Genomic DNA, 25,081 nt, shown 5'->3' with positions numbered 1-25,081 from the left:
CACCACCTCCTGATGAACAGGCACCCGCCAGGGTTCCTCCTCCAGCTGCACTTATGGCCCAGCCCGCTCTGGGATTGCAAGCCGAAATGCTAAGAACTGCGAAGGACAGAGTTCTCAGCGTGGACACGCCAGAGGACAGAGTGCTGACTTCAGCCTGCGCTTGTTTTTAAAAGAGCTGCTTTCACTCTGCACTCTGGCGCAGGTGTAATCAGTGCGTTTACATGCAGAGCTTAATCGGACTAAGCAATAATTTGGTTTTCTCGTCCAATCGGAGTTCTCACCTTGTCCCCCTATACATGCAGCTGAGAAATTTGAATTACTGACGGGAACGTGTCCTCCTCCCAACAGTAGGGGGTGGAGTGAGCCTTTTCAGCTGGTCAGCTGCTTTCGGTTGACATATTACATCATTATGATATAGAATGATAGTTCATAATGTACGTGTTACTTACTTTGCAGATAAGCTGTACCCTATTTCTTGTGCTCATGGTTATCTTAAAAGATAACCATGAGACAAGAACATTGTTTACTGTTGGAGGGCTACAACAACACAATGTCTTCGATGCTACGCTTTGTGCCGTCGCCACGGACCCCAAACTCTCGTTCTTGTTGGATGCGGGTTCTGCGCAGACTGGTGGGAGAGTTTGTGTACAGGTTTTGCAAAGGAACGGTGTCTTCAGTTATACACACGCTCATTAAAGTGCCGACCGTGGAGGAAGCTTGTGCCGCTGCACGCCGTTTCCAGCAGAATAACAGCGAAATTATCGAAATAAAAACAAATCAGAAAAACATCTCTTTGCTGTGCTCTTATTTACAAAGTTGAAATTCTTCTAACTTACAAAAAATGTGAACGAAAAGGTAGAAATATAAATACGAAGGAATACGTATTTGTTCAGGGGTGCGCAAAGACGGAGCCCTGCATTTGCTGCGCTACCCTTTTTAAAAAGGTCTCCGTTGCGTGTTATTTTAATATGTCCATCTCTTTTAGAAGAGAAAGCATCGCCCCGGTCTCATCCTCTCTCCAAATGTCAACATTCTTATTCGCGTTTGCCAGGTTGTTTCGCGCCGAAGGCAATCATTCAAATTTCTCTAGTACCATGTAAACGCACTGAGGGACGCAAAGATTGCACTCCGGCGCAGGTGTGATTGATGACGCGAAGGTGGGGGCAAACCCACCTGCCACATAGTTAATTAATTCAATTAATTCATTAAAGTGCTTTTTGAACCTTTGGCCGCTCCGTAGATTGTGGAAACGGGAAATGAATTGACTCACAGCACACAGTCACATGCTTGCAGCCGGCTTGTAAGCACAACAAAAAAAAGAAAAAGACACTGAGCGTAGATGAGCACTAGGAAGGACTAACATGGATAAGGCGTCAATTGTAAATGGAAAGTTCCACTTCAAAACCCTGCCAGATGGCAGTCTTGACAGGACAAAAGTGATATGCATTTACTGTAAAGCTGTATTTAGTTTCCACCGGAGTACGAGCAGTCTTACGTTTCACTTGTCTGCGAAGCATACAGCTGACGCGGAGAGCCCTCCGCCCCCTTCTGAGGTAAAGCAAACCACGTTGGATGGTGTGGCATGGAGACCACTGGCCGCGTCCACCACACGCCAACTTTCAACAGCGGGGGCTAAATGGGTGTGGCTACGGCTTGCAGGCCAATTAATGTGGTGGAGGACGAGGGTCTGCGCGATATCATATATATTATACTGACTATGGATGAATATGACACTGACTGGATGATTATGGCACTGACTGTGGATTACTATGGATGCTGAACAGCAGTTATAGGCTATACTGCCTAACTGCACTATATCAGTTGAGTCCTGTACTGTATTGCACTGCCCCCTGTTTAATGCACACTTTATTTATTGTTTTGATTTAATTTAATTGATTTTGTGCATCACAGTTTGATGCAATGCATAAGTGTCATCCTTTTGTCTTAATGGCTGCTGAAAAAAGGGGATGAATAGTTCAAGTTGGAGTTGAAAAGTAAAATAGAGAAATTTTGGTAGTACTAGTAATCATTACTATGTAATGTTACAGTTATGCCCATCTGTTATCTTTGTTGGGCTTGAGTTTATGATTATTTTTTTTACCCTGTGCATCTTTTGTTTTGTTAGTCGTACTTGTCATTGCTCCAACACGAATAAACATGCTGCATCCCACTAGATGGCGCATTTGCCTTATTTACAAGCACCACGGTCATCGGAGCTGATTGTTGCCACTCTCAGCAGCGTGCGTCTACTAAGGTCTACTAAGATTCCACAATCTATTACACCTCGTGAGCAAAACAGGCTACAGGTAAAATTAAACATCTTCAGTTGAGCAACTCAGGCAAGTTAAACTGATTTAAAAACAAACAAACACTATAATACTAGGAAAAGAATCCTCTATATGTCAATAAATACAACAGATTGAGTATTCATAAAAAAAAATAATGCTTACTTTAAATAAGAAAATCCAACAAACCAACAAGTGCAACACTAAAAAGCAAACCAACAATTAAAATAATGCTTAATTACCTTAGTTTCGTCCCACACTTATCAGCTTAGCTACTAAGAATAACACACATTATTCACCTGGACAGAAGGAGGTTCTGAGGAACGTGTTGGTCCTGGAGCTTCCTGGTCAGGATGTTCGGGAGATCCCTCTGGCTCAATGTCTGGAGTGCCAACATATTTTAGAATTGCTCCTGCTGAGACAAAGCTCATTAGATCATCAAGCAAAACAGATCAGAAGCGCATTTTCCTATTTTATTATTACAGTGATGTTGCAGTAATATAGGAAAATTAAAAATTCATTTGTTTTTAAATTAAACATTATGGTTGCAGTGTCCCTTTAAAGCTTTTACCCAATTACAAAACTGTCATTCTTAAGAGTTTTTGGCATTACTTTACACACTGTACTAGTTAAAGTAATAAAACTAAGATAAATGACCCACTGCCACAGCAGTCTAAAATAGTCAACACCATGCCAAATAAAGTATTTCCATAAAATATTTCTTTGAATTATAAAACAGTAGCACATCTCTAATTAAGGGCCTACAAAATACAAACTAAGCTTAGTAAATTCATCCTAAGTTAAAGCTAAAATAACATTAAGAGTCAAATATGTGAGAGACAACTTCCACTGAACAATAACAGGGAACTGACAACAACAACAACTACTACAACATGCCCTCCCTCCCTCCCTCCCTGTTAGAATGTGAATAAACGGGTGTGGAGTCAATCAGTCATTCCCATGGCAGGATAGGCCAACTTGGCAGGATATGGTCAACTTTCATAGAACAAACAAAAACGCTGATTCATGACGAACAAATATTAGCCAGCCAGCTAACATTTATCCGACGCTAGCTAGCTGGCTAGCAGGACAAATAAGCAAACTTGGGAAGGGGGGGGGACAACAGCGTTTCCCCTCCACCTCTCCAGCCCACATCACAAACAAATAACTTACCTTTCTCCTTCGCAAGTTTTTCTTGATCGGTTTTCTTTTCCTTCCGTTTTTCTGCACCGCTGGGATAACTCCTTTTTGATGCCATTACGGTTTTTGTTTTTAATCCTCTTGCTAACGGGAACGAATGGTAGCTGTCAATCATACCTGTTGGCGTCGCCTGCCCTCCACGTCACAACCTGCGTGACAGTGCGGCAAGCCCCCAGAGTCCAAGATGGCGTCCCATTCCTTTCAATGAAGTTGCTCACCCAGCGCATGGCTCCCAAAAACTTTTTGACTTCCGCATTGATGGGATAATAGAGCATGCGCAGTTGTGTGAGTGTGGAGACCGTCACTGACAGACGTGCGCGCTCACAAACCGTACAAAATTCATATTTTTTTAATTAATAACCTCTTTGGAAAGCAGACAAAGTAATGAAATGATTGGTCTATTTATTTCATCAGAACTAAAAAATAAAAAATAAAAACTGAACGATCTTGAAAGTTCCTCCCTTTCTCTTGCACCTGTCGACCGGTCAACTTTTGGCTTATCTGCAGTGTTCGAGAAAATGCCGACCTGTGCTGCAATTAACTGTGTCACCCAATCAACAAGCAAAGGGTGCAAAGGACCCACGTTACTTCGGTTAGAATGATTAATGAAATGACTGTAAGGCACTTTTATGCCGCTGACGTTTTTACGTACGTACGTCCGTGTGTGTGTAGCTAACACAAATTTGCAAATATTTTGTCGTCCTCATGGAATTAAACAGCACACCATGTTAATTTATCAGCGAGTGCTCTCTCTTTTCATGCAATTCATCATGCTTAACATGTAATGCTGAATCATGAAAGCTATGGAGCAAAAAATAATAATTACATAAACCACGAGTGAAATAAAATGTGTCATTCATTCAATAAAAATTTCATTCATTCATCTTCTATACCCGCTTATTCCTATTCAGGGTCACGGGGGTCTGCTGGAGCCTATCCCAGCTGTCTTAGGGCGAAGGCAGGGTGACACCCTGGACAAGTCGCCAGTTCATCGCAGGGCCACATAGAGACAAACAACCATTCACACTCACATGCACACCTCACATGCATGTTTTTGGAGTGTGGGAGGAAGCCGGAGAACCCGGAGAGAACCCACGCAGACATAGGGAGAACATGCAAACTCCACACAGAAAGGTCCCAGGTCCGGGCAGTTGAAAATGCCATTTTATTTCATTTAACAAAGCATATCATTATTTCATCATGCCTTTAATTGTTTTGTGGTCCTGTGTTTTAGTGCTTCATAATTGTATTCTGTTGTCAAATTTGCCCATCAAAGTCAGATTAGTAATCCTGTACATCAGTTTAAGGAAAACCAATTCTAGGTAATGGATTGCAGATCTTGTAGTGACCTGTTACAATGGAAAGAAATGTATACATAATAAGTACGTCTGTGTGCCCGATATTTTAGCTAACACTAAACTTTCTGCACAACTGTCTGCATTGTGTTCAAGCTTAAATGAGTTAAATATGTTTGCATACCCAATTTTAAGTAAAATTACACAAAAACATTTTTTGGAATGTTTTGCTTTTTACAGCTTTCCTTTTGGGGACAGAAAAAGGTTGCACAAATGGGTGGAAAATGTGAGAAGAAAAAACTGGACACCCAATGACAACTCCAGGCTGTGTGCTCTTCACTTTGAGGAGAAATCTTTCATTTTGCGTGGTGAGAGAAAGTGCCTAACTTCAACAGCTGTCCCAACCATTTTTAGTTTCTTCAAATCAGGTAAGAGCATGGCTACCAAACAAAAGGTAAGTGAGTCACACACACACCCACACACACACACACACACGTGATTTTGGTGTCAGAGATCTTGGAAGAAGACAGTTTTCTAGTGATTCAGGAGCCATGTGACAGCCATATTGTGTCTAATGTACATGTAGAGATCACCAATGATGAAGAGGTCACAAATGATGAAGAGGTCAGCGCAACAATGAAGGGATTTTACATTGACTGCTCAGTTAACATGTTCAATGTTAAAATATTCACATGAAAAAAACCTGAAAATCGTTACGGCAGACGTAAAAAAAATTTGTAAGGAAGTGTTGAAAGTTATCTTGAAATCATTCATGAGGATACTCATTATAATATTGATGAAGTGTTGTTGTTTCATGTTTTGTTGGCTGTTTCAAGGGTTTATTTAATTTGTTGTGACACAATCTAAGGTTCAATTTGTAAAGAAATAAAAGTTCTTGTGAAAAAAGATAGTGGTCAAAGTGATTGATATTTGTGTTTGTGTTTTTTGTAGTCTTGTCTGGATTTGTCCTGTTCGTTTCTGGTCTGTGTTTGTGTTCCCACTCTTGGCCTTCACCTTGTCGTGGTGAGTGGGCTTTTAACTAAGACAGGCCAATTATATATACTGTGTGAAGCCAGCAAAACAGTCATTATTATGAGAATTACAACTGAAGCACACTAAATAATACACCATAAGTCACATTTTGCTTTTCTGTTATTAATCTAATGTGTGTTATGTCAAGCCTCCACAGTGGCGTGCTGCAGTCAGGATGAGACAAACAAGGTGAATGGATGGACGGATTGATGAGCCCAGCGAGCCTCCACCATCCACAGACAAGCCAGTCCCATCTTCTACCCAGAAGGATGTCTCTTCCATCTATCTTTGCCTGCCAGGGAAATGCAACCAAACATAGTAATTACAGATGGTGTTGTCTCTGTTAAAGTGACACATGAAAAAAAAAAATAAATAAATAAATATATATATATATATATATATATATATATATATGTATGTTTTGTGATTCATGTTCATGACAATAACAATCGAACAGATTTTCTTCATTCTTCCAATGAGTTTCGCAAACAAACATGGAATTTTCCCTGGATCATACAAATACGTTTGTAGATTATATAAAGACAATTATAAAACACATTTGTTGTGGTTTTATATTAAAGCAGATAGTCAAACGTAAATGTAGCGTGGTAATGTTGCGAAGACACATTTATTTTTGTTTTTCTTTGTTTCTTTAGAAGCTTTTATTTTGGTTTTCTGTGGAAGCACAACAGACAACACACATGTTAACGTCCGCTACTACGGTTCGCTCCGCATAGGTCTCACGAGCCACTTGAGAGACTTCCTCTCGAGCGTTATCTACTTTTTACATTTCAAAACACAGATCCATACCCGCTTTATCTTCTTGTCCTCTGCATCGCTGGCCTCCTGCAGAAGCCTCTCAGCGTGCACTGCATGACGTCGGACCTCTGTCAGCCGGGCATCTTCAATCCCCACGCAGCAGCTTCTGTTAACTGCTTTGGCGATCTGGGGGAGCAGCCCTTGTCTGAAAGCAGTGATGAGGCTGGCCGTTTGGTTGACGGCAGTCCTGATGAACGTGGCGACGCTGCGGCGTCGGTGCTGGAGTGCGCAGGGTTGTACGGTGGTAGCGTTGGATGAGGGCAGGCAGGAGGAGGGAAGACAGGCATGTCCAGGAGAGGGTCCCTCGGGCCTGTAAGAGAAGGATACAGACGATTTGGTGCATTTGAATGCTCGTGTGTGAGCGGCTCCTTTTCTCCCTCCTCTGGGGAGTGTGTGTGAGTGTGTGCACCCTCTGCCGCTATCTCTGTCACCCCTGTGCTCCAGCGCCCAGCGCTGTTCACACGTTTGTTTACTTGTTTCCTGTCCCTGACCTCTGCTTCAGGTTTCCAGAATGAAAAACACCTTTCATGATCTTTGATGATTTGAATCTCCCACCTGTTTGGGTTTTTCTTTTTTGTAACCTTTCCCTCGGCTATATTCAGTTTATCCCGGAGGTTTCTCAATTCCTCCAAACTCAGTGATCCCCCTGCTGGGAAATCATACTTTTCAACCCAAATTCCCAACATGTCAAGACAATCTGGACCGTATTTTTTCCGCATGTCGTCCACAATTTGTCCCCCCTGGGGAACTGCAGCAGCCACTTTGCGCTGGTTCTTCCCCATCCCTGTCTAGACTTATTACTTGAAGCTGCACAGGCGTCCCTGTGCCCCCTTTTTTTACTCAGGCGCAAAAAGGTAGAGAAAAAATTCACCCCTTCGGTACTTAGTCACCAAAGGTTTTGCCCGCTCAGCCCTCACCAACCTTCTTGGATATCTGGTGAGCGGGACAGGCCCGGCCAACGCACACTCTGTACTGGGACTGCAGTGATTCACAATCACCGCCTACCCACACAGAAACGACTAACGCATGCGTTCCGTCCTGGACTGGAACCGTTCGTGGACGACAAGAAAAAACACCTTGGTCACTGTTATGTCTGGAAAAAGAACAATTACTTCTCACCCGATCTCCGGATTAGCACTTTCTCTCCAGGTTCGTTGGATAGACGTGAAGCCGATCAGATCCACTCTTAGACGCCGATCCTCTCGTCTCTCAATGCTTGGTTCGAGGTAGAGGGGGAACGAGGAGTTTCCTCCGTTCCTGGTCCGCGGCCCTTGACGTCCCAGAGTTTCACTGACGGGTCTCCAGCTATCCTGTTCGTGACGCCAAACTGTTGTGGAAAAGAGCAAAGCTACCGATGCAGAAATGCTGAGTAAATAAGTAATTTAATGAACATGAAATAAATGATCGGATATCCGAGGCACAAACAAAGTACAACCAACAGAACAGATGCAACAGGTGCAACAGCTCGAATGAATGCCAGTGCAAGTGCAAAGAGAGAAGGAAGAAGAAGGTCTTTTATACAGCGGACCCGCAGGGGACGAGATAAGGAAGAAGGAGGGGAGGATGAGAGGAGACAAAACAACGAATACCTCACCCTGGCAGGCCACGAGGAGAATGTCTCCAGAAGGTTATACAGTGAAACTAACAGATTACACGGGAGGCCAAGAATACTTATTTTCCATTACATGGTTCAAGTGAACCGCTGGATTCCAGGAAAAGGCTTCGTCACCGTCAACCTAGTTAGACATAAGCTTTACTAACAATTAATTTAGCATGCTAATAAACAACGAAACAAAACTTTATCATAAAATAGGCGGCGTCCATTTTTGTGTAGGGGCATTGAGGAGAAAAACGTGCAGTTAACACAGACATGGACAAACCTGCTGCGTGTCTCTGTCCGGCCCGCGTGAAGCCAGTCATACCCCCCCAACGAAACTTTGTCGGTACAGAACTTTGCCGAGTTAGGAGAGACAGCAGGCTCGATTTGTGGCAGTGGCACCCGTTCCGCGACTGCCGCGGCATTCGCTGCGACTGCCGGAAGTGTCACTGCTTGGTGCCGGAAGTGTCGATGCTCGGTGTCGCTAGCAGTCACGGCGTTTGTGGCATTTGCTGCGACTGCTTGCTATTTGTTATTTTAATTTAAAATACCAGTACTTATGCTCCTTTATGTGCATTTAAGTGCCGTATTCACTTATTCTTTTACTTTATATGCACCTCTTAATTATATATATTTTTTTTTCTTTACAATATCCATGTTTTCATTTACTCATATGATGTACTTCATCGGATCTGTGTTTATTATCCTCTTTTCGAGTTTGTAATGTCATCATTTCAATAGAAAAAAAAATTGCTGCGACTGCCGGAAGTGTTGCTGCTCGGTGTCGCTAGCAGTCGCGGCATTTGCTCCGACTGTTGCGCGCTATGTGTTATTTTAATTTAAAATACCAGTCCTTATTCTCCATTATGTGAATTTAAGTGCCCTATTCACTAATTATTTTACTTTATATGGACCTCTTATTATTACTGTACTTTATTTTAATATTTATGTATAATATTCATTTTGTTTCCTTTACAAAATCCACGTTTTCTATTTACTTATATGATGTATTAATTTTTATCAGTGTTTATTATCCCCTTTTAGAGTTTGTAATGTCATCATTTCAATAGAAAAAAAACTTGCTGCGACTGCTTTCGCAGCTCGGTGTTGCCAACAGTCGCAGCACTTGTTGCGACTGCCTGAAGTGTCGCCGCTTGGTGTCGCTGGAGATGCTGTTATTTGTGCCGCTGTTCGCTGGAGGTGACACTGTAAATGTTATAGGGATTTTACAAACCACTGACCATCTTATTTTTATTTATTTATTTATTTTACAAAGAATCTGATTGCTTGGAAGAAAAAATGTCCTTTAAATAATGTTAGATAATTGATTAATAGATCGATTGAGTTTCACTCCAGCCTCTCTCTCTCTCTCTCTCTCTCTCTCTCTCTCTCTCTCTGACATTTTTACATAATTATCTCACTGTTGCCTGCCATAAGTGTTTCATAATTTTGAGGAACCTAACCCTTAACATAAAATTTTAATTTGTGTAATGAGTTGACATTTCTAGGTGATGAACTATGCCATCTTTAAAACCCTGAAGTAAGTATATTTCCACCTTTGAAACACAATGACACAAAAGAGATTGGAAGTCTTTTTAATAAACATCACTCCTCCTCAAATTTCGAAAACACCTTGAGGTGCATTTGGTCAACAACATGTTTGTTGAATAATTCAAAGTCTTCCTTTTTTTCGAATTCAAACATAAGCATTTCAGCTGATGAACATTCCTCATATCCACTCTCCCAGGATTTTAGTTCCACGAGCTCTTTTTTCGTTTGGCTGTCCATGTGGAGGACAGCAGGGAGTTCAAGTGCACCCTCAAACTTTGTCCGGCGGCACCAGTCAGCTGCAGCAATGGCATGCCTTATAAGGACACTTTCCTGCAGTAAAGATGAAAACATGGTCCAGGTATTATATTGATGTAATTTCCAGCTATTGCTTAACATTTAGAAAGGAATTACTGTACACCAATAACAAATCTTTCATATTTCGTAAGTAAGAATTCTGTCTTTAGTACAGTATATTGAGCAACCTAAAATCAAATGTTCATTCACAGAAATAAGTAATGGGTATGTGATTGAATGACATTTGTTGGAGCTTGATCACTACCCTTAATTTAGTTAGCATGTTATATATTATATGGGTTTTATAAGGTTAATGTTATTTTTTGGAATCCCTCAGGTGGACCTGGGAGGTGGTGAGGGATCTCTTGATTTCCAATAAGACACCACTACAATCTTCTTCCAGAAAACCAGAACAAGATAGATGGATCGACTTAATCTGCCAGGTTTTTATTCAGCTCCACTGTTATTTTTTCACAGGAAAGAACTGATCTTGAAAAAAATATACAGATGTCCAGGCTTCAGATGGCATAATTTAACATTCATAATGTTCTGAAGTCTGGAATTGTGTATTGCCTTAATGATTTCTGCCATTAGGTGTCACCATTGAGCAAGTTAAGCAAGTTAAGTGTGCTATGAAAGTATATACTTTTATAATAAAAGCTGTTATACAAAATTATTATTATGTTTCATACTAACAAGCAATATCACTTTCTGAGCGCTTATACTGTTAAGTGCAGTAATAGCAGCAGTAATTACCTCTTCTGCATTCTCTGTCTGCTCTTCCACACTGGAAAAAAAAAAAAAAAAACATATGTAAATGGACTGGTGCAAAACCACTATTTGCCACAAGTGGCATAATGGATTAGATGATGTCACATATTTGGGAGTACGCCCACAATGCAAATAATGTTGGGTACCTTTTCTCCCCCTTCGCAGATGTGCTCTTCAGAAGAATAGATTCAGCACGATAGCGACACATGTTGCTGTTGAGTTGCAACCACTGAATCAAAACCTAAAAACGCAAAAAAGGAATATCAATATTTGTAACAAGTGTGTAAAATAATAACAACAATAACCATTTTGAATACATCAGTCTTTTATAAATTCATTTTGCAGTGGGAAGCGACAATCAGTGGGACTTGAAACTTTAAATCATGCTTTACTTTGTTGTAGTTGTAGTGTTTCTCAGAATTGTATTCTCAAAATTCCAAAAAGTCAATTTACACCTATAGCTTTTACAGGCATATGCCATTCGTCATTCACTAACTTTTGCTTTAAACATGAAGTCTTGTAGAAATTTAGAATTATTTGCATAACCTCATTAGCTCACCTCTGGCAAGAGGACATCAGTGACAAACAGCTGCTTCTCAGATACTGTTCCAGGCATGGATAGAAGTTTCTCTAAGCGCTGGCTCATCTGCTCTGTCTGGGTAACAAGTAAAGAAACATGAACATCCATCTATATTTGGCATGGTGGTCAGACATTGAATAATTCATGGCTCAATGTGTGAGATTGGCACACAGACAAATTGTGAGATGATATATTCACTCCCCCCACCTAAAGTCACTGAATGCATCATTTCAGTCATGTAACTAGCCTGTAATAGTTTCAAATTCTTTAAACACTTTATTACCCCCAAAACTGTCTTCAGGAACCCTGTGCTCTGTTATTTTTCATCCACCTTTATCCATGTTTTTGTTCTGAATAAATTGTATCTGTTATTGTTTTTCTGAAAGTCAATAAAATATACACTTATAAAAAGTAATCACTTGTGTCAGCTAACTGATATGTTTTCAAAGTCACAAATAGTCTATATAACAACTGTAATTTATCTCCCTTCCCAGGGTGTAAAAAACCTTTGCAATGCGTGTGCATCTTTGCTGTTGAAATATTGTGTGGTATTGTGCCGTCCTTAATTACATTGTTTGATTTTAGCCAAATAAATAAAGAAATAACAATAACAATAACAAAAAGTGCAATAAGACAATAATAACAGACAACACCACTAACCTTCAGGTTGTTGAATACAGTGAAATTTTCACTGTATTGTTTCTTAATGGCAGGGTCAAACCCCCTGTGTCTCCACAGATACATTCTGTTGGAGAGAACCTGCCCACTCAGCAAGTTTATCTCTAAATCCTGTAGAATTTCAGATGCATATTTAAAGTTAGATTAGGTTTTCACCTGCTGCAATCAGGGAATGACATTTATGAGACAAAACATAGTACAGCTCATTGAAGAAAGGTTCACAGTAGGCCTGATATGTCATTCATTACCTTTATCTCTTCATCTGGCAGAATGTCGCCTACATTAATTGACTGCAGGATGTTGTCTCTGTTTTAAACAAAACATTGCCAAAATTTAAAATGTTGCTTTGAAATAATACACTTTAAATAACCCAATGTATGTAATTGGTAATTGACAACAATATGTACATATAACTAGCATGATGTCTTGATTGATGATTGGGTAACATGTGTTCAAGAGCTAAGAATCTCTTGTGCAAATAGCTTTCTACGTGTTACAAAAGTAAGTAATCATTGATTACCGGGTTATTTAATTTGGCAATTGTTTATGTTATCCACAGGAATTCCTACTGCTGTGGACCCATAATGAAATGAAATATATTCTATCTCTAATATTTAATGTAAAGGAACTGAAAATGACTTGACACATTAAGGTAAATTCCTCCCTAATGCTCTTTGTCAAACTAATACAGTAATAATGTTGACTTCAGTGGCGGCCATGGCTCTGATATGACATTATTCTTACACATCTTGGATTACATGGCATCCGCAAAAGAAATCCTTTGATGTCCAGTCACCCTGAACACCAGCACACTGGAAATGCAGCCAATTTTTACAAACACTGCATTGAACCCATGCAAATGTCTTGACGTCTTCATGGAAAACACTGGTGGAAAACAAAAGTGGGAAAGCTGTAACAATAGTCTACAAGACAAGATGCACAATCAAGTTTATCCATTTCATTTGACTTAAGACAAAATGATCTAGACAACTGTGCTATGCTATGTCGACTAAGTAAAGCTATACCATGCAAATGAACTACAGATAAGCTGTCTTTTTTATCTACACACCTGGTTGTCCCAGTTGCTCGCTGGAACAAACATGATTTTATTTTCCATGCCAAGCAATGGCTGCTGGAGTCTTCTTGTTTGGCATCCGCTTCCTGCAGCCTTGCTTCTTTTTTTTTCGACCTTTAACCGGTCTTCTTTAGTCGGTGGGAAGTCCTGTACAACAAGACCTATGCTGTAACAATTTTTTTGTTACCAGTATAGATTTTTGACATATTAATTCATCAATTAGTCTCACCTCAGTATTCAGGTTTTTGATCATCTGGGTTGCATGGTGCAGACGCAGAGTCCTGCACTGATTCAAGGTCAAGGATTCAAGTCGCCTTGACATCTGTAACCTCATTTTCAGCCGCCTGTTTTGAAAGAAAATAAATTACATTTATGAACCTATAGACCACACATGCACTGAACCGAACATAGTAGGAAACTCACAGAACACACAAAAACACCACAGTTGACGGAGTCCTGCTGCTTCCACTGTGGAGGAAACTTTAAACTCCAGCCTTGGAGTCCACCAGAGAATCTGAAGACATGTCTACAAAGGAAGAAGGTGGCCATCGTTTAGGGTTACCATACAGTTAAATTCCCTTTCTAATAAATTTGACATTTTAAATGAAATGCTACTTCCCCCTTTACCTGAGAAGGTCCATGTCACTGTCTTCAATCCTTGTGTAAATCACCAGGGAATCGTAAATTCGGATTTCTTTTATGAAGAAGTCAAACACCTTTAAGACAATAAATGTGTTATCACTGCTGTACATATACAAATGTATAACTGATTTTTCTAGCTCAACTTGCATGAGTTTATATGTAGGTCATTCTATAGATTATGGCTTTAGATATTCCAGCATCATTTAAGGTTGAAGAACAAAAGCGTTTGAGCCAAACTGTCACACAGAAATATTTACCTTTCCAATTCTATTAAAGTGAAACAATTAAATGAAAGCTTGAAAGTTTTGGTGGCTCACCCAAAGAATGAAATGGTTGTCTGTCTCTGGTGTAGAATGACCCACAATTCTTGGCAGGAAAATCTTGTCTGCGACCTGTAGCACGCCAATAACATGAGGTTTGACAAAACAATCAATCTTCGTAGCAGAAGTGTTTTGTTGTTTCGACAGAAATTCTCCTTTCATGAAAAAAGGACCTACGGGAATGTGTTTCAAAAGAGCATCACTGACAGCTCCACTCTTCTGCCATTCACGGTGCCATAAAATGTAGTCAAACTGACCCAAAGAACCACACTAAAAAAGAAAACATCACATCAATGTTTAAGTAAAATTTGTTCAGACGTTAAAAACATATAGGCAAGTAGGCAATTAAAATGTATTACCATGTGCTCTCGAGCCAGCGGTGCTACTCGATAGTTTACCGCCTGTAATTCAATATACGTGTTAAAAAACATATCTGAATTTCTGATAAAGAAATAAAAATGCAGACACTGCAGTAAATGTCATAACAACTCATTTCATTTCACCAGTAAAATGTATCTTCTCTTACATCATCAGTCAGCCATGGCATACGCAGTGAAGACTGTCCCAACAACTCCGGTGGGCAAACACTCCGAAGGTCCTTTGTAGTCAGTGGGAATCGCCGAGTTCAACTGGCCAGGATTTGATGTTCATCCCGAGACCCACTGAAAAGTTCCTTCAGTTTTGCCTTCATAAACACATAAACACATGGAATGGGAACTGTAATCACCTACAACTTATGGCTTCACTTAGGACCAAAGGAAAACTACACAGAGTGTGATTACCTTATCGTTTTCCCCAACAGCATAAGATTGTGCAACAAATGATGTTACACTGTGTTCCCAGGTCGGTCCAACTTGGGCAGACTGTATGCTCTCTCCTAAAAATAAAAAAAAATAAAAAATGGGGGGTTAGGGGAGAAATATCTCCTGAAAAAAATGATTTACATTGTCATACATACGTATATGTTCACCCCTTTTTGGGTCACACCAACAGGATAACAGACAGTTGTACATTCTTAACATTTTATCACTCTGTCTACTTTAATATTATTGACAATTACTCTGTAACATCATATACTGACCAAACTTACCAGCAGACTGGACACCCAGCATCCCATACAGGCCAATACACAATTGTGTATTACACAATGCGTCCATTTCGGCCTTGAAAGCCCTGTTAATTTTTTCATTGTGCATGTCAATCAGCACCCTCACCGTCTGCTTAAAGTGTGCCTCTTTCATCTGGCACAAAGAGTATTTCACAGACGCAAGTTCTCGATTTAACTGCTCTGCAACAGAAGAGTTAACTTCCGCTGAGGGTGGGACATATGTTGAGGCTTCTCATTTTTTCTTCTGGACGTTTCTGATTTTTCTGATGAAACCTGTCATACAGGGAGTATCTGTCATGAGTTCTCGTTTTCGGATGTATCCCTGACGTTATGTCCCTTTCTGGCAGGAGTGGGAATGGGGACCTCAGGTTATTTATCCACTCCAAATCAACTTTTAGTTCTTTCTTGGCTGCCAGTTTGATATTTTCAGTTGTTGGGGCACACAGTCTTCCATCATGTGGTTGGAAGGATAACTGTTTTGTGCGATTATTGGTGTGCCGAGCAACCTGTCCAGCTACATCGGAAATGTAACAAGTGGGAAATTGCTTGAAGCTTAGCAGCCCGTCTGTGTGGTCTCTTGCCGACTCCGTCCAGAAGAGAAAGTTCAAATAATAGACAACACCATGCACGCAGGAAAAATGAAGGACACCACCTGAAGAAAAAAAACAACAACATGGAAGACTACATTAATATTATTCGAAGGTAACAACAAAACAGGAAATTCACAAAACAAATGATGACTCACCGCCGGCTTTCTGTAGCTTCACAAAAAGCTTGGGGTACACATCCTTAAAGTTTAAAAGCTCCTGAAGCCTGTTCATCATATCGGCAATTGACCCCTCAGAAGACACACCCACGGTGTAACAAGCGTCCTGGAGATCTTTTTTCTGAGGCTGAAAAAGAGCCATTTACATGATATGAAGCACTCATCACATCAGCATCTTGTACTTAACACCCAGAAAAAAAATATTGTGAGGACTGGCAACACTGCATGGAGGATTATAGTCAAAGTAACAAACTTTGCACAGTACTTTGCATACCTTTTTAGAGTCAATGATCTCAAGTATGATGTCCTCATTTAATTTTTTATTGTGATGCTTGATCTCATCTGTCCTTTTTTTTTAGGGCCTTCTTGACCTCGGTTTTAGGGAGAATATTTCCCACTCTGGTGTTTTCTCCCATCCATGGTGCCAAAGTGAAGTGGCCAACAGATGTACAATATGGATTTGTTAGAGACGATCCTATTTGTGAAAAACATGTTATTATTAATATTATTATTATCATTATTATTGTTATTATTATTGATTTATTTTATTTTCAAAAAAACATTTACAAAGGTTTATGGTTGGCATAATTTTTGCTCTATTCTCCATTTTTTATCATCTAGAGCATGAAGAAGTCCGTTTAAATGTCCCAACTGCAAGTAAAAATTTTAAATTGATTGCAAAGGCATGAAAATCACACAACTTTTCAAAAAAAGAGCACATTCACTGCTATCAGTATGTTATTCTAACAAAGAGGCAAAGTATTCCAAAGCAACAACATTCAGAAGGAAGTTATGATTAAAAATTTCATATGGGCACGGGTTGTGTGTTTAAGTTATCACATATGCTTACGTGGGACATCAAAGGCCAGTTTCCAATTTGCATCTCCAATCACCACAGCTGGGTGGTATCCACACTGGTAACAATAGTAGTCATATTTGAAACTAGTTAGGGACAAAAAATGGTGGAAGGCTCTCCTCACTAGCTGATGGTGGTAGCGGTTGCCATTGAAGAATGACAGAGTGTCCAACATGCGTCCACTGGTTGTCTTGTTCTGTAAACACATTGAAGTTTTCAGTTAGTCTTTATGTATACGGGCAACTGTATTACACAAAGGATTTCTGGCTGCCTTACCGCCAAACCGGACAAGCAGAAGCTCACACAGTGGCAGTGTTAGAAACACACGGTTGTTAAAGTTGTGGAATCCGGATGAATATTCTTGGAACCTCACAACATTTTTACAAACTGGGCACTCTTTTGTAGCGACAGAGACACCTGTCGATAGAAATAATTGTATCAAATTGTATCAAGTTTTTTTTTTTTTTTTAACAATAAATGAATGTAGTATACATCAGGTATTATTTTTACATGGACACAAAGTCTTCCATTCTTTACCAAATATTGTTATATCATGATGTGGTTAAACATGCTTAACTATTGAATTTCTTTTTTTAAATTGACTGACCTTTTTTTACATAATTAATTCCATACACCATAGCCTGGGTGGTTGCTATTTAGGATGGATTAAGTATGGGAGGGGTGGGCCCTGGGCAGGTGTTCTCTGAAGGTTCAAGACATGATGGTGGTTGTTCCTCCTTTGTCCTGAGATGCACTGGTATTTCTTGCAGGCATGGGATGCGCTTTTGTGCTTTTAAGTAGTCTGTCATTGCACATATTTTCCGGCCATTCAAGCTCTGTGACTCACAGGTAACGCAGCTTTCTAGCATGTGACTTTCCAAGTCATCAATGTCATCCACTTGGATGTCAGAGGTGGCTGCTAGGGTGCCTGGCAACTCCTGGAAAATCCACCACATTCCCATCATGCGATGGACGCAGCAATGAGATTGTCCACTTCCCCGACATTGACAGTTCCACTGCCCAGCCACAGAATCAAATGTCACCCTAGTCCGCCCAAAGTAACACCAGTTGTCACTTTCACTGGTGAATATAGAAAAGAAGTGCCAACGTTTTGATTGTTCCCCATCTTCCACAAAAACTGGGAAAACACTGTCAATGCCACACTGTACTGCAGCCGTGTTCAGTTTGTCACATTTGTCACCCCATTCAGATGACATCAGCCCTTTGCTCATCATGTCCTGTAGTGATCCACTTGTGAGGACTGCAGGCTTGATGTATGGTTTGGCTTTGGATGTCCTCTCCAGATGTGCACATTCTTTTCCTGGGTTTCCAGACGACAATGCTATTTGCATAAATCTTCTGCACTTGGGTACCTTGCAATCCATTTTCTGTGAAGTTGTGGATTTAATGACATGGATGGGGAACACAGGGCTATGGTCATACTTGGGTGTGACATAAATGCCATTTCTGACATGAACACACACCATGGGTGTGTAGTCAATGTCGTGGACATCTTTAATGTGGCGTTTCAGATTTTTCTGGGCACTTAAAACAGCTGGACAGTGTGGGCAAGGAAAATGTCTATGCCTGGACTTCACAAGCTGCGTTTCTCCTGTTGACTCATCTGTCATGTTCTCTGCTTTTCTTTTTGTAGTGCTTGGATTCTTTGCAAAATAAGAGAAAAACACAAAAAATGAACACGTAAACAATTATTTATAGCCATACTCAAAGTATAGTGCTTCTGCTCTGCACAGATACTGTAGCAGATGGGTGGTTCTGTAGGAGAGGATTATGGGCTACAGAGACACATTTTGCTACACAATGGGAAATGAAACTTATAACATTGCAGGTGAAAACACAACACTGTTCACCACCAGACACATTAATTTCACTATGATAGGGATTCAACAATTTTAGGGGAAGGAATTTGATTATTTATCACAACTGGCAGAACAGGGACACGAAATGGCATGCTGTAACATTCAAGACCTGTTTTGAAAGTTCTTGAGAATAAAAAAACAACAACATTCCAACACTGTTAATTAGGGCCAAATATTACCTTTTCTCTTCTGTGATTCCATACCTGCAGGAGATAGACATTGTGAAAATGCAGTAAACATTAGGATAACATGACAATATAGGCTATACAATCAAGGTAATTTTATGACTAAAACATGTACCCCAAAATCAGAACTACCTAAAAAAAAATTATTAGCACGACATGACATGGCATGACATGACACGACAAAACATTTTCCCTTTATGAAGTAGCATGTTGTTTTATAATGGTATTGAAAATATGGAGCATTTTGGTAAGACCTGTTGCCTACAGGCTCACACGAATAATTACCTGTTACTTTGAAACAACCTTTGCTGCCTATATGACCACATGTTTTGGGAGGGAGTCGTATACCAACACATTTAATAGAGATATTCAGATGGCTCATGCCTGACTACTTCAATAAAACATCTGATAATAAAATGTCTGTTTGTAGCTTCATTGAGAGGTACCAGTTGTAGTTATTTTTTTTTTCTATTTTAGTGCTTTGTAAAATTAATGAAATTATCTGTATTTCATTATTTACTTTGCATGCAGCAATCACAATTGCTTGGTTTTACTCTTACACACTGTCACTATATAAAGATCTTCCCTCCCTGCTTGTCCATCCAATTGCTGACTTAATTTTAAAAGAAAAACCTCCCTCTCATTTTTGAGAATTTTTTAAAATTTGGAGATGTTTTTTAAAATCAACATTAAATGTTTGCTGATGCCAACATCAGAACACCTACCATGTATGGATTTTAAATGATTTCCAAATACAGCTGCCCGTGAAAGTTCTCGAAAATCACATAATGGGCAATGGTAGTGACTTCTTCTTTTTTGCTTGCAGTTCTTGCAGAAGCAGGCCACCACAAATTTCTCTGAAAAATAGATTCATGCGATTAGTAAAATGCATTAATTTGTCAACACCCAACAGTATAACTAAATTACTAACACAATATGTATTCCCACTCTAAGCTCACTCAACCCTTGAATGTGAAACCCTTGATTGATAAAGAAACACACTTGAGTAATAAAAGGAGCAAACTATTGTCAACAATGCCCTCTTGCCATACAGCACAAAGTAAATTTTCTTTTATTGACTGGTTCATTATTTTGGAATTCACAGTTTAATTAAGCGAAAACATCTACATCCTTATTTAATTTTAAGTCTAGACTGAAGTCCTATCTTATACGTAAAGACTCTATATCTTCAACTTAATGATTTCACTTTCACTTTGAGTCTTAACTTTATACTCTTTTTGTCTTTATTATATGGTATTTACCTCTTACCACTTTCTGTGTACATTTTTTTAAATCTATGCATTGCCTCTGTTTTATGGTGCAAATAAAATAAAATAAAATAAAAAATGATAATTATGATCATAAATGATAATAATAACAACTATTCAACATAAAATAAATATTTGAATAATAAGAAATAATAATGAAAATAAAGAGGGTTGTTTTCTTTCAACAAACCAATAGCTGACTTTGCAATTTTTTTAGTTCACCTCAATGGCAGCACTTGTGACCAGCGAGACGGAACCGGGGACCTGAGTGCTAACTCCGAGATGTCGACCGCTCCATCCCTCAACTCCCTCCCCCTCCCCCTCCCCTCCCCTCGTCGACGCCATCTCCGCGATTTCCATCGCCGGCCACCGCAGCCGAGACAACGCAAAATAAACAGAACAATAAATAACATAAGCAAACCATTTTCAACACTTCAAACAAGGGACGATTGTTGAACCTCCATTATAATTAACCCCCCGGGTTACAAATACATTCAACTGTACTCCATACCTTCATTGTTTATAACAAAATAAATTGCATCTTTGACAGAACACACATTCAGGACCAGCACAGGCCAACAGTGAGGCAACATCAGAGAACATCTGATTTGAACCTGTGAAGAACAGCAGTGACGATTACTAGCACCCCTCCCCCATCACATCAGCACACCATCACCAGCACAACATCACATCAATGTTGAAACTAGAATTTAAAGTTGATGTCGCTAATTATTTAAACATTGAATAAAGTTTGTTTCACTATTTTCTTTCATGTAGCCTAGTTGTTTATACAACATCAAATTGACTAGTTAGTATTGGTTGTCGTTCTCACCTTCCATTCTCTGCGCAGGCAATTAAGAGAACAACTGAATGAAAATAAGAACTGGAAGAGAACTGAATATTATTATGTTTTCCACAATTCCTCTCCTCCACACATGCCTTCTATTTTAAACCCATTTTGACAGTTGATCTGGCCTAATGAAATAATGTTTGTGTTGTTATTAATAATAATAATAATAATAATAATAATAATAATAATAATAATAATAATAATAATAATAATAAAGAACAGTCTAAAGAAACCTATTTAGCAAGAAATTGGTCATTTTCATGTCAATGTTTTTGTTTTTTTAAATCAAATATAGAAAAAAGCCTTCTTCCAGGCTGCATAACTTCATTTTGAAGTTTCTTACGTGTAGTTTCCTGTTGCGAGCATTTTGACTTATCTAGGAGGAGCAATCAGTAATAGATATTACTATTTCAAACTAATTTGACCAACACTGGTCACAGGTAGCGGCACAGGCAGTGACAGATCTACCAAACAACAAAAAAGCATCTGCCACGTCGGAAACGAACAGCAGCATCTGCCCTGACCTGAGCCGTGACATCTCTGATGGCACCCCTAGAAGCCATGGCAGATTTCACGGGTAGTAACACGCAGTGGCAATTGCGGCAACAGTGACATGGTCAAGTATTCACCACTGCATACGCTTTCCCACACTTGAAAGGGAAGGGGCTCCACAAATCAGACTGAAGAAATTCACTCAGTGCATTTAATTGCTTTTATTCCACAAGAGGCACAGCACAGGTGACAAATCTTGAGAACATAAAAACAAAAAGACAATTAAAAAAGAAAAAGGTCAGGCTTACGATCAACAAATGTAATGCTAAATAAAACATATTTAAGTTAGCAAGTAAAGTTCTAATTCACACAAAATGGCCTGATTAAAATATGAGCTTTTCCTCTATCTAGGTTAAAATAGGTTAACTCTGAAACACACTGCATTTTTTTTTTTTACTGTGTACCTTAAAGTGAGATTCTCGCGTGATGCTGTGAGATTCTCGGACCGTCGGCGCAATCCAAAATGGCGACACCCTGTCAGTAGTAAACAAACTTTACCTGACTATTTTGCCGAATTACATATATTTATAAAATAGATTAAAAACTATAAGAGATAAGAAGCCTGGAGGACGAGGAGAGCTTAGCCGATCTGGAAAAATATCTAGACGACATCTTCGACCGAAGAGTTATGGGGAAGACGGGCAAGACGCCAACGCCAACGTCAACGCCGTCTTCCAAGCGAAGCCGTCCCGAAGACTCCCCCGGAACAATTTCACCACCCGGCAATTCCTCGATTGACATATTATTGTCGATCGAACAAAGGCTCTCAAGCGTCGATGCCAGATTAAACTTAATGGAAACACTCCACAAGGAATTCCAGGCGATGCGCGAGTCGCTGGAATTCAGCCAGCAACAGGTTGTCTCACTAGCCGCAGAAAATAAGGAGCTGCGAGGGTCGGTTAAATCTCTCACTGAGGGAATGAGCCAACTCTCTAAAGACAATAAATATTTAAAAGAAACAGTCCTAGACCTCCAGGCGCGCAGCATGAGAGACAACCTGGTGTTCTCAGGGATCCCCGAAAAGGCGGAAGAAGACCCGGAGAAGACGGTCGCGGACTTCTTAACGAAGCATCTGAAGCTTCCTACGGAGACCGTCAAGAACATCACCTTTCACCGGGTACATCGTCTTGGAGGGAAGAAACCTGACAGCCGCCGGCCGAGACCCATCGTGGTAAAATTTGAACATTTCAAGCAAAAAATGCTGGTAAAGAGCCAAGGACGGGAACTTCGCGGAACCGACTTTGGAGTGAACGATCAATTTCCAAAGGAGATTCTGGATCGACGAAGAGTCCTCTTCCCGATCCGGAAAAGGTTCCTCGCTGAAGGCTCTAAAGCGGTTGTCGCGGTAGACAAACTGTTTGTCAACGGTCAGCTCTACCGCGATAGCGAGTCAACTCCGTGGTTGTACTAACCGTTCTCTCCACAGGCTTCAAGACAACAGGTAATATCGTATTAACGCAGCTTATGCCAATATTGTTGTCAATGATAATCACGTAAGCGCCATTTCAGTTAAAGTATGACTTTTCTGCATCGAACTGATTCTCCCCCCTCAATATCCCTCCCCTCAAACTGCACTAATGTCTCTTCCTCACTTCTCTTCTCTCTGGTAACAATGTTCACCGTGACAGATTGCAACGATGTTTGTTTACATTGGCAGTTGTACGCGCGCACGCACGCACGCACACACACACGTAACACACACACTAACACATACACCACTCTAGGTCTATATAGTAAACATGACCTCCCTTAAGTTCGTCACTTGGCCTGGAGTTCCCCATGACGGAGCTGAATGGCTACACGAGCGCCCAGCCCCAACAGAAGATAAAAGCGCTGAAAATAGAGCTGGGTGTGGTGCGGAGCAACCTGACCATGATGTCAGACATGATGAGTCAGCTGGATCCTGTGACTGTAAAAGAAGCAGACTTGGAGCTTCTGGAGCAGTTATACACAGTGTGTAAAGAAATGCAAACCAGGATCGGGAAAATAGTCCCCAGGCTCAGCGAGGAGACGCTGATTGAAGAGCTGTTGGCGACCAACGACGAGATGAACACTGCGTTCACTCGCTACCACAGGTTCGAAAGGCGGCTAACAAACGGCCCTGAGGGAGGGCAGAAGAGCCACACGTACGTGAACCTGACGGAGCTCGATTTGACTGCCGGCTCGGTCAGCGAATCAGGACTGGGCTCGGCTGGCAGTGAGAGCTCCCACAGCCAGTCGAGAGCAGACAGTCTGTGCGGTCAGATGGCCAGATTGAGCACAAGTGACTCTGACACATTCCAGCAGAAAATGGATTCCCCGACTCAGCCAAGTGGGCCGGGTGAAGTGGCTGTGGATGCTCTGGATCAGGCTCAGGCTCAGGACTGCAGGCTGCTCAACGCAGGGCTGATCCCCCTCACACAGCCTACAGTCATGGATGACGTTGAAAAGTGGCTGGCGTTGGACGATGAGCTTGATGACTTTGAGGAAGAGTCAGATGGTGTAACTAGTGAAGAGTTTGACAAGTTTTTGGCAGAGAGAGCGAAAGCAGCTGAGCGCCTGCCATCACTCAGGTCCTCCTCGCAGGATAACAACCAGTCGGAGTCTTGAGACGCCCTTAATTGCTGCCCAGCTGACTAACTCCGCTCATCTAGCTCCCACACTACATCCAGAGAAGTAGACAAGCAAAATGGCCAGTTGGCGCATCCAACAGGTATCGCAGCCTGTGTCCGAGGAAGGGTTTAATACACTTGTGTGCTGCTCTTAAACTGGAGTGCAACTTTTTTCTAACTTAAGAAGGCGATGTTCTGATGTGTACTGTTTGGCATTTGTTGATGGATGGAGGTTTTACTTGACACTATCATGAGGGTCCATTGTGTTGAAAGCAAATATTTGCACATTTTATATAATTAAGTTCCTGCTGTTGGGAGGGGGAATATTGTTACATGGGGGAAAAAAATGACTTTTGCAACTAAGATGTATTCAATTGCTGAAATAAGCTGTATATGTTGTTTCATAATATTATGGGTGTCCGTTGCAGTAGCAAATGTTGTAAAACATGTATGTAAGTGAAGCTCAGCGAAAGGGACAGTTTGATACTTAACTTGAGTCTTGATTATTGTAAAGAAACATTTCCCTGTGCAATTTTCTCATTTGATAAGGAAGTCCTGGAAGAAAACTGTCCCTGAAGCGAACTCCTTAACTGGAACTCTACCTGTTATCATCCTAATCTTTATTCGCAAGGTTTAAATTCACAACTGGATGTGTTTTTTTCATTATGCTAATAAAACTGCATTTACGGTTTCAAAAAAAAAAAAAAAAAAAAAAAAAAAAAAAAAAAAAAGTTCGTCACTTGGAATGTGCGGGGTATAGGTACCAGGGACAAAAAATTTAAAATTCTCAACCATTTGAATTTTCTTGAAGCCGACATTGCCCTACTACAGGAAACTCACTTAACAAACACTACAGCACATAATCTAAAATCGACCCTTTTTCCAA

General features: G+C 40.4%; 1 protein-coding gene across 1 annotated transcript; it reads left to right on the top strand.

Annotated features, from left to right (window-relative positions):
* The first annotated feature begins 23,374 nt into the window (after positions 1-23,374).
* LOC142888003 (target of Myb1 membrane trafficking protein-like) lies at positions 23,375-24,881 on the top strand. The gene has a single exon (XM_076026009.1). The coding sequence runs from the start codon at positions 23,384-23,386 to the stop codon at positions 24,191-24,193; it is 810 nt and encodes a 269-aa protein (XP_075882124.1). The 5' UTR covers positions 23,375-23,383; the 3' UTR covers positions 24,194-24,881.
* Positions 24,882-25,081: the final 200 nt, after the last annotated feature.

This window comes from Nelusetta ayraudi, unplaced genomic scaffold, assembly GCF_046127955.1.
Source record: "Nelusetta ayraudi isolate G7.1 ecotype Tasmania unplaced genomic scaffold, CSIRO-AGI_Nayr_v1 ptg000018l, whole genome shotgun sequence".
Lineage (NCBI taxonomy): Eukaryota > Metazoa > Chordata > Actinopteri > Tetraodontiformes > Monacanthidae > Nelusetta > Nelusetta ayraudi.
The sequence above is the reverse complement of the archived record's forward strand: the minus strand, read 5'-3'. Positions and strand labels throughout refer to the sequence as shown.

Bases quoted from the DNA above. Each gene is read 5' to 3' on its own strand.
- LOC142888003 (XM_076026009.1), top strand. From the start codon at position 23,384: ATGACGGAGCTGAATGGCTACACGAGCGCCCAGCCCCAACAGAAGATA.